The 10,273-nt window shown below is 40.7% G+C and overlaps 1 protein-coding gene across 1 annotated transcript; it reads left to right on the top strand.

The window, feature by feature from the left end:
- Position 1: 1 nt before the first annotated feature.
- Bhlhe22 (basic helix-loop-helix family member e22) lies at positions 2 to 2,295 on the top strand (the record flags this gene model as incomplete). The annotated part of the gene is made up of 1 exon (XM_008837594.1): positions 2 to 2,295. A coding segment is annotated over one exon (588 nt), but the record flags the coding sequence as incomplete, so codon positions are not given.
- Positions 2,296 to 10,273: the final 7,978 nt, after the last annotated feature.

The raw sequence follows: 10,273 nt of genomic DNA, 5'->3' as shown, positions 1-10,273 counted from the left end.
TTCCCCGGTGGCGGGCGGCGGCGCCAAAGCGGCGGAGGGCAGCTCCAACGCCCACCTGCACGGCGGCGCGGGCGTCCCCCCGGGGGGTCCCGGAGGCGGCGGTGGGGGCAGCGGTGGCGGCGGCGGCGGCGGCGGTGGCAGCAGCAAGAAATCCAAAGAGCAGAAGGCGCTGCGACTCAACATCAACGCCCGCGAGCGCCGAAGGATGCACGACCTGAACGACGCGCTGGACGAGCTACGCGCGGTCATCCCCTACGCGCACAGCCCCTCGGTGCGGAAGCTCTCCAAGATCGCCACGCTGCTGCTCGCCAAGAACTACATCCTCATGCAGGCGCAGGCCCTGGAAGAGATGCGGCGCCTCGTCGCCTACCTCAACCAGGGCCAGGCCATCTCGGCCGCCTCGCTGCCCAGCTCGGCGGCGGCGGCGGCGGCGGCCGCTGCCCTGCACCCGGCTCTCGGAGCCTACGAGCAGGCAGCCGGCTACCCGTTCAGCGCCGGGCTGCCCCCGGCCGCGTCCTGCCCGGAGAAGTGTGCCCTGTTCAACAGCGTCTCGTCCAGCCTCTGCAAACAGTGCACGGAGAAGCCTTAAACACCACCCCCCTCCCCGGAGGAACGCGAGACAGACCCCAAAGCTGGAGGAAAGCGGAAAAACTGCTCCCCACCCCTTTTATTTTGGTTCTCTCGTAGTTGTGAAACACTGGCAGGGCGAACAAAGCAGAGGCAAGGACTGAGAAGTATCCTAGACAAGCGGGACTTTTAGCCTTGACATCCAGGAATCTCGGTCTTTGGGGTGGGGAGGGAGGGACGAGGGAGGTGGAGTTGGGAAGAAGTGTAGACGTCTTTATTTTTCCCCCCAGCGCACGGTGGCAACTTTGGTGACAGCCTAGACCCAAGGAAGTGCAGTCGTCTTTGAAGATGGAAAAATAACTTGAGAAGCAGTACTTCCTTATTAGGCGTGGAGAGTATTGAATGACAAAGCATTAATCCCACTAATAATTGTGAATTTGACTAGTGCTAGAGGGGAAAGCAGTCCAGTACGGGGCTGGGAGGCTGCGGACAGAATATTCATTTAGACAAATCAGAATGGGCACTCGAAAACAAATTTTGATTCTGAGCCAGGAGAAAAACTTGGAATGTAGACTTAGGTGGGGGGGAAAGCAGAGCGAGAAAGAGACATGTTGCTATGAAAGACTTGTATTTTTTATTGTCTCTGAACTTAAATCCTGTGAAAATGCTCAAAGTTTTGGCGAGAGTGATATTAAAAAAAAAAAAAAAACTGACTGTGGCTGAAAGAATTGCATTTAAAAATATTTATGTGCACCTTGTTACTTTCTACTCTGCAATGATGTATGAACAATTCATGGTATTTATTTGTTATTCTCCAATGATCCTTCCCATCAACAGTATTTATTATGTGTTAAGGTCATGGGTCTTATGTGCAGATTTTTTTTTAATGCCTCTAAAATTCTGTTTCATAGATTAACTTATACTGTGTGCCAAGTGATTAAAGGTTTATTTGCCAACAAGTGTGAAGAGAAATATTGATGTATCTGAGCTGCTTAGGTTTTCGAAAGGTCACCTGGATATTTTCAGTTGCATCATCCCTGTATTTAAATTGAGCTTTAATAAATTGCTTCAGTCCAAAAATTACAGGAAAGGTGTATTCTTAATTGATGAATGAATTGATCTCTTTTTCAAAAGGGGACTTCTTTGCATTTCAAAAGGGAAAAACATCACAGCAATAGATCCTATAAGTAAGAACTTGCTAAGTAAATATTTTTTTCCAGGCTGTGCTGTGCATTTTAATAGGTCTAGTTTAATTGCTTTTAATATATATGTACATATATGTTATTTTAACTGTGAAGAATTATTAAGTTAAAAGGCTGGTTTGATTTGCTTATGGTGTGAAATCCTTTGTTATTTTTCTAAAAAAAATTAAAATAAATAAAATAAGCTAAGGAAGAGCAAGAAGCTGTATACCCAAAGTGAGCTTTCAGTTATAGTTTGCATGGCTATCTGCCTGCCTTTCTGTCCTGTAAAAATCAAGAAAACCTCTTTTAAAAATGGATTCCTGCTATTTTCCACTCTTTGCAGATAATACAAATTCAGTTTGTCAGGTTGGATGGTGAGTTGGGAACTGTAATGGATCTGTTGGTGGGTTTTGGATGTGTAAAGAATGATATTGATATATATCTATATATTAAATAGGTCAATCAGACTATGACAGCTATGTATGACCATTTGTATGTGTATCTATGTCAGAAAGAATCTTTATTAAAATATTTTGATCAAACATTTTATTATGCTGTGCTTTGTGGAAGGAGCAAATCACCTCTCTTCTGTGCTACTCTTGATTGAAAAGTAACAAAACAGAAAGGAATTTTAGGAAAAAGCGAAACTACAGTTTTGGCAGGCAAAGTTATGAGTAGCCCTAGTTCACAGATCTATGCAGTTATGAATAGCCCTAGTTCACAGATCTGCTTTCTAAAAGGACAGTAGCTGGTGCAGGCCATGGAAGGAGGCGTTCGGGTCAGTGGCAGGACCCAGAAGAGGTCCAGTGGTCCTGGGTACTGGCATGAGCTTAGAAGGCCAGGTTCTCCCTGGAATTCTCCCCCATATCTCTGGTATTGATAGCTAGGCCAGGACCTGCCAAAGTGATTAAGCTTCCTTTAAAAGCTTTTAATCAAAAGTTCCACCCTCAAATGTTTGGAGACCAAGGAAAAGGATGGATTTGAAGTCTCTGAGCACTGTCACTATTTTGTTCCCCCCAACCACTATTTTGTGACAAAAGAGTCAACTAGGTTGGAATACATAAGTGCAAATGATATCCATGAAGACTCCCAGAGTTTGAAGTAGCTGTTTCTTGTTAAAGACTTTTGGGTGTTTGGATTGGCTTGGGGATGGATTCTACTAAGGAATGTTGTATCTACTTGTGTGTGGACCTTTGTATTGCCCTCAAAAGTAGAAGTTGTGATTTGTGCTGCAGTGAGGTTGTAAGGATAGTGGTGCTAGTGGTGCTGATGTTGTGGTAAAGCGGTACAGAACTTCTTTACTAGTTGGCTAAATATATTAAAAAAAAAATTTGTGTAGCCTCAGCTCATAAAGATATCCCTAAGTGCCATCAAACTTACTTGTGGGGGGGTGGTGGTAAGGGAGGATATTTTCTTCTCCACTTGACATCAAAGCTAATCAGAACCTGTAACTTTTCAGAAAACATAATAGCAAAAGGCCTTGAAGCAGGAGGCTTCCCAGTGGGTAACTGGGGGTAGAAAGGGAGAAGAGACCAGGGCAGCCCCCAGGCAGAAGACCGTCTCTCAGCATTTACCAGACAAAGCCTGGGTGCGTCTAATTATGATTATTAAAACAATTTCCATGACGATGTCTAATATTATGTTAATTTGAAAACAACTGTGTATGAAAACTGTCGACTGTAATACCTAAATTCATTTAATGAAACACATCGTTAAGGCAATTAAACCTCCTGGATGTGATTAAGAAACATAATTACGACACTGTTCTGCACCATAATTGGGTGTCTTTAATCAAGGGGTAAAGTGATCAGCAACACAGCCATTAGTTTGTATTGTTCTGGCCCTGCTGTCCATCATTCTGATTAGGAATTAACCACAGCCACCACCAGTCAGATTTTTTTCTTTTGCATATTAACATTGTAGGGGACACATTTTCTGCAAGATTTACTGCTTAATATTTCTCATTATTAAGAAGACCTCCTTGAAATACTTCCTCTACAACCTCTGTACTGTTCAACCATTATTAGAATTTGGACAGAATAACAAATCTTGAACTTCAGGAAAAAAGAAATGCTTGTCTTCCCCTTCCCCTTAAATCACTCAGGCTCTAGGCTTAGTTGGAAAGAGCATTGAAATGCTAGAGAGAAGGGGTTGGAGAAGGCTGTGAGGCTAGGAAATATCAAATAAACAGGCATAACTTAAACGCCAGGGGTAATGATATTTATTTTCGATTTAATATTTTCAGACACATCAACATTCTTTCCAGATTCAAGAACTGTTCAGCATGTGGTTTTAGGAAATCCATGGGGCATCTGAAAGAACAGGCAAGGGTTTTCAAATTTGCTCAGGTATCCTTCCCTGCCCCAACTCCAACCTTCCCAAAGTTCTTCCAGAACATACTTGGTAAGGGAAAAAGTATAGTTAGTGAAGACCGCATTTTCTTCCTCCCAACAAACCCCCTAGGCCACTTTTCCTCTGAGTAATATTTTCTGGTCATTCTGGAGAATTAGCCTTCTCACCGCTACACCATAGATAGTATCTGTCCAGTTTGAAGGACTTCCATCAGAACCGAGACTGACGACCAGAACTTTCAGTGTTCTTGCTCAAGTGTCCTTGGGCCAGAGAGCCAGAGCAGACAGCCTGGTTCCTAACACTGGGCAAGTTCCAGGGAGTAGTGGCTGGTCTTCAGGCCTTTCTCCCAAGAGCATCCTACCTGCAGATCCAGTGGTTCTTGTTCCTCAGGTGACTGAGGTTGGGCAGGTAAGACTGTAAGACCTGGATTTCCACTTGACTTTTGAGTCCCATTTGAGTCCTGCTGCCCAGCTTGAAGCTGAACCCTGACTGAAGTCTTAGCTGCTCATTAACTTCTAAGAGACCAGTATCTTGGAAAAGTCATCTTTCTTTCCCTGAGTGTGTAGATGCTTGTGCACACAGGGGCTGATTCATATCCCTCTCTCTTCCCCTCTCTCTCTCTCTCTCTCTCTCTCTCTCTCTCTCTCTCTCTCCACAAGAATTTTTCTCCTTGCAATCGCACTCACTGTCAGTCCTCATCCCACATCTACTAGGGAGAACACAGGTCTACTGAGTTGCATTCCCACTGGCATTTGGTTTGTGACACCGGAACCGAACCCTGCCAGTGCTCCAGGATGAGTGGCAGTGATTGCTCCAATGTAATGACTTATGAAAGATATAATCATGTGTTAAATTGAATCCTCCGTTTAACTGTTAATGGTGTGCTCTGGGCACATTTGCGTATTAAATGCTATGGTAACTAATTACCACTACGAAAAAGGATAATACACTTCCCAGACTTTGAAAAATAATGATGAGAGTTCACTTCCCGGCTCGCAGCACATTGTGGCGGCTCTGCCTGGTGGAGCAAGGGAAGAGTGGAGACCGGAGGTCTGCCTGTGTTGCCGCAAGAAGGGAGGTAATGAATCCTGGTCAGGGGCGGCTCCCAGGCTTCCTAGTCCAATCTTTAAAGATATTGGGATTCAGCCAGGAGAGGTGCGGGGAGGGAAGAACACAACACTGTACTCAAAATCAAATCCAAAACCTAGACATTAGAAACATAAATTAGCTTTCTTTTATAAACAAAATGCAGATCAGACGAAATTATCCACGTGCCAGGCGACTTTACATCAATTAACTTTTGTTGTTGTTGTTGTTGTTGTTGTTAGGGCAAAATTAATTGCGCCTGTCTCCTGCCCTCTGTGCTTGCCTTTGCATTTGCTACTCTTGTGGCCCGGGATTGGCAGCACCAGTGAGTTGTGGGTTGATTTAAATTCAGCCTTTAAGTCTAACATAGGGCGAGAGACAAAGGAAAACCAGGAAGCCTTAACTTTGATTTGAAGGTACAAACAACTTTCAGGATGACAATCTCTTTTAGCTGCCGCTTCTGGTCCGCTGATGTGTGATCCGCAGGCTGCGCGGAATAACCAGAAGTCTGTTCCACTGCAGGCCCTGGGCTAACCTTCCAGCAGCTCACCTAACACCTGGGGGTGGGGGATGGGGGGTGTCGGGAGGTGGGGACTGCCTTCGCGAGCTTGGTGGAGAAGAAGGAGACAGAGACACCAGACTGGGGATCCGCAGTTGGTCGCCAGCCACCCTTCTGCTCCTGGCTTCTCAAAGATTGGCATTTCTGGCCCCTCTCACGCAGGGCAACTGAAGTTCAACTTCCAAGTTTCTTGAGACACAAATAGAACCTTGGGCTTGGCCTTGAACTGTCTTGGGGGTGGGGGTTACCAGGATCCTGCTGCTTCCAGTACACTCAAGGTAGGGGTGGGTCTCCCTTTATAAGGGTCACCTTGCCAAATGGAGTTCTGCGAATTGCCCTAGTTTTAAACCTGGAAGAACTCTTGCTTCCTCACAGGACAAGGAAAACTATTTGCTCCCGGCTCTCTTGCCCTATTTAGAGGTTTATGTGGATTCAGTTCTATCAGTTTTTCCTAATTACTGGTCTTAATACAACCGAGAGACTTCTCTGGATTGTCTCAAAACAGAGAGAGAGAGAGAGAGAGAGAGAGAGAGAGAGAGAGAGAGAGAGAGAGAGAGAGAGAGAGAGAGAGAGAGAGAGACACACTGCATCTCTCTTTTTCCACACATATATAGAGACAGATACATAGGAGAGAGAGAGACAGAGAGAGAGAGGGAGAGAGAGAGAGAGAGAGAGAGAGAGAAAGAGAGAGACTTCCCATCTCTCTTTTTCTGCAGGTTCTCTAGTTTAGAAGCACAGAAATACAGATTAGACCATGCTGTGCCGCTGAAGGTCAACCAGCAATGTGAAAGATGATTTTACACCCTACCCCATGATGGACAAACCCATTTTATAAGTCACCAGGACACTTGGCTGAGGAGCCGACTTTAAATATGCTCAATATGTATCATTTTCCTTTCCAGCTTGAGAAAGAGTTAATTCTTTCCCAAAGACCATAGTTGCCCTTGTCTTCTCAACCTGATTCAAAGATGCAATAAAATATGAAGCAAATTTATGATCTGTTTCAAGCATTTTATTGCTGTATTTTTAAATTCATATATGCACATATAAGAACTATGATCTGTGAATAATTTGAAATGCTATAGGAGAATGATACATTTTAGATAAAACATAACCATATCTTTAATAATTGTCTGAGATTAAAATAAAAAAGAAAAATAGATATCTAATGTGGACCAAACTGAAAAACTAATGACAGCAATAAACTGCTAACCAACCATAAATTAACATCTTCATCAAATGCTAAAATGGTACCAGTGGTTATATAAAGCAATTATTATTTCTCCTTATAAGTTTTAGAATAAAGTTCAGGGTTATTTAAAGGTGCCATTATTTACAAATGCTTCTCAGTCTTAAAGATTTGATTTTTATTAGGAGGATAGTTGCAACTCAAATCTGTTATGCTAATGGAGGTGTTTAGAGATGAGGATTTAAAGTTCAACATAAAAATGCTTCATGACCCAATATCATTTTATCATTTATTCAGCTCTGGCAATTACTGAAGAATTTGGTTGCAAAGATTTCTCTGTTAAAGATCCTTATCTATTCTTTGAAGAGACAAATAGTATCTTATTTTGGGGAAGACTTGGATTATGTACCTAATTAGTTAAAATATTAAATAGTGCATTGTCTGTTCAAGTACAGCTACATTTGCCATGTACAGTCTTTCTGCTATATTTTGCTCAAAATCAGATGCCAGGCTGAGCCTGTGCTCTTCATTCCAGACTTTGATGAAAGGAAATAATTTTCCTAGCCAGGAAACAGGGAAACACAAAGAGCCATGAAAAAAGAAAAAAAGGCCTTCTACCTATTGAATGCTGGGTGTATCAGCAAGCAGAGTCAATTAATACCTGGATCCATATAACTTTAATTTTCTTTGGCAGAAGCACCAGGTATCCAAATATTTAAGGTGTAGGCATCTCAAAAGAGTGAAGTTTAACAATCTATAATTGTTCAACAAGTCAAGCTCCTTAAACAATTTAGAAAATCACTTTTTATGAAAACAGTTATTTGAACTATGGAGAATGTGGTAGCAAACATGTCATCTCTGAGACTCAGTTATCGTCTGCAGGCTCCTGCCTTGTGCAAGTTGTGGATGACCACTGCCAGGGATCAAAGGTTAATGAAAATGTTCGGAAGTCCCAGAGCCCTTCCTCAAGTTTAACTATTTGAACACATTAGTCTACTTCCTTCCTTAAAAATTCATATTTTCTAAGGTTTCTAAAGGTCTCAGTTAGTTCAAAACACAAATTTTAAAAATTGAATATCCACTTTTATAACATGAAGGAAACACTACTGCATGTAGACCAGGAGCTTCATGAAGAATTCAAATGATTTGAAACAATTTAATAAAGCAATACAGTTACCAAAAGAGATGTTTCGTGCTCTTCACCACCATTCTGTTACAGGGTTTGCTTACAGTTTGCATTTCAACTTTATGAATAAACTGCATATTACCCAGTTTTATTCATTATCTGTGGTATGGTAAAGACAGCTACAGAAAACAAAGATTAGATATATTGAGACTTCCTTCCCATTTCCTGTTATTCTTATAGATTTCTTTCTGTATAGACTAGAGAAAATGAAGAATCATAACTTAGTCCAGTCAGTCTAATGTTTAAATGACCATTACAAATTTAGTGATAGTTCTAGGATCTGTTTTTATTCACATATAAACAAAAAATGTATTGAAAAACAATTCGAATATTATATTTTAGGGAAAGCATCAGAAGATATGACATTCATTTTTAGGAAGGTGAGGGGTAAGGTGAGTGTTAGTCATAAAGCAGAATCATTTTCCGAATATGCTGTATTTTGTAATCAAATCTTCTGTCACCCAATGAATTTGTCATATAAAAATGATGCATAAATGTTCATCTGTGCTTTAAAAGTTGATTTATTAATTTTAATCTAAATAAAAAATGTTTAGTATTACATTTTCAAAACATTTGAATTTAATGCTTTTAAAAGATAATTTGCTTCTTTATAGAGCCCATACATATCATTTTAAAAACAAGAAATAAATGAATATAACAAAAGTTTTTAATTCAGACGTTTTGTCTAAATGCATTATGAAATGTAACTGTTGACGAATTGTGTGGTTGAGTTTTTCATGAATTAGATTTACTCCAGAAATTAATGTAAGCAAAATACATTTGTGCTAAAAAGTTCAAAACTCATTGATCACTGACTTGGATTAATACACTAAGATGTGTAAATAATTACTTCTGATAAATGCTACAGTTTTATGAAATTGCTCATTATAATTTAAAATAATGCTACAGGGAATGTAATTTTGGCATGCTAACTTTTTCTTAATTGAGTATGTGGATATGAATACCTAACAATGAGGTGTATAATAACAACAGTTTTCAACACTAGTAAATCTAATGGGCTAAAAGTGTAATTTTTTATTTATTTATTTTTTTTATTTGAGACAGGGGCTCCCTGTAGTCACAGCTAGTATAATTTATAACTCAGTATGTAGTCTAGGCTGACCTAGACCTCACAGAGATCTGTCTGCCTCTGCCCCCGAAGTGCTGGGATTATAAGTGGGCACGACCAAACCCAGCTCTAAAAGTGTAATTTTAAAGACAGGAACCAGTGCTTTATACAGTCATTGACATTTTTCTATACTATGATCAAAACCTGAATACATTTTGTGACTTGGTCTTCAAAGTCTTAAGATTTTGCTGTTAAATCAGAAGCTGTTTTAAAAGAAGCATTGTCCAAATCACTTCTCTATGATAAAATACACACAAATGACTGTGGTTACTTGAATTGTGGATATTTCTTGGATTTGGACAAATGATTTGAGACGTTATGATATAATGGAGCTGGTAGAGCAACACGCCTCAGGAAAGCCAGAAGAAGGCGGACAGAAGTCCTGTACAAGCTGCTCCTCAAGCAGGCCTTACTTAGAAAAAATGAGTTTTAGAGATTTCCACAGGGCTTTTGGCCTGTGCTAAACAATAAAATATGTCATTATAATTGTCATTGATGTAAGACAATGTAATATTTTCTTCACTCAGACTTAGGTGAAGCCAGGCATATACCTGTAATCTCAGCACTTGGGAAGCAGAGGCAGGCATATCTCTGTGAGTCCAAGGTGAGCCTAGTCTACATAGTGAGTTCCAGGCTAGCCAGAGCTACAGAGTAAGATCTTGCCTTAAAAAAACAAACAAAAATCAAACAAACAAACAAACAAAAAACTTAGGTGAAGCTGTAAAAATGAAAAGATGAGATTTTAGAAAATATGAAATAGTCACAAAAATTCTTCAGACTCAGTGACTTTAAGGTTTTGGTTATTTTTAAAATCATATTATCACAATATATTAAAATTGATGTTTATTTATTTATATAATTATTTGTGTGCATGCCTCTGTGTGTGTGTGTGTGTGTGTGTGTAAATGTGTGGGTACATGAATCCCACAGCTCACGTGTGGAAGTAAGAAGACAGCTTGTGGGATTCGATTCTCCCCTTCCGCCAAGTAGGGTCCCTGGATCAAACTCAGATCATCAGTGG

The sequence above is a fragment of the Nannospalax galili genome, unplaced genomic scaffold, assembly GCF_000622305.1.
Source record: "Nannospalax galili isolate Female #2095 unplaced genomic scaffold, S.galili_v1.0 scaffold397, whole genome shotgun sequence".
Taxonomy (NCBI): Eukaryota; Metazoa; Chordata; class Mammalia; order Rodentia; family Spalacidae; genus Nannospalax; species Nannospalax galili.
Note: the sequence above shows the minus strand (reverse complement) of the source record. Positions and strands in the feature narration are given on the sequence as shown.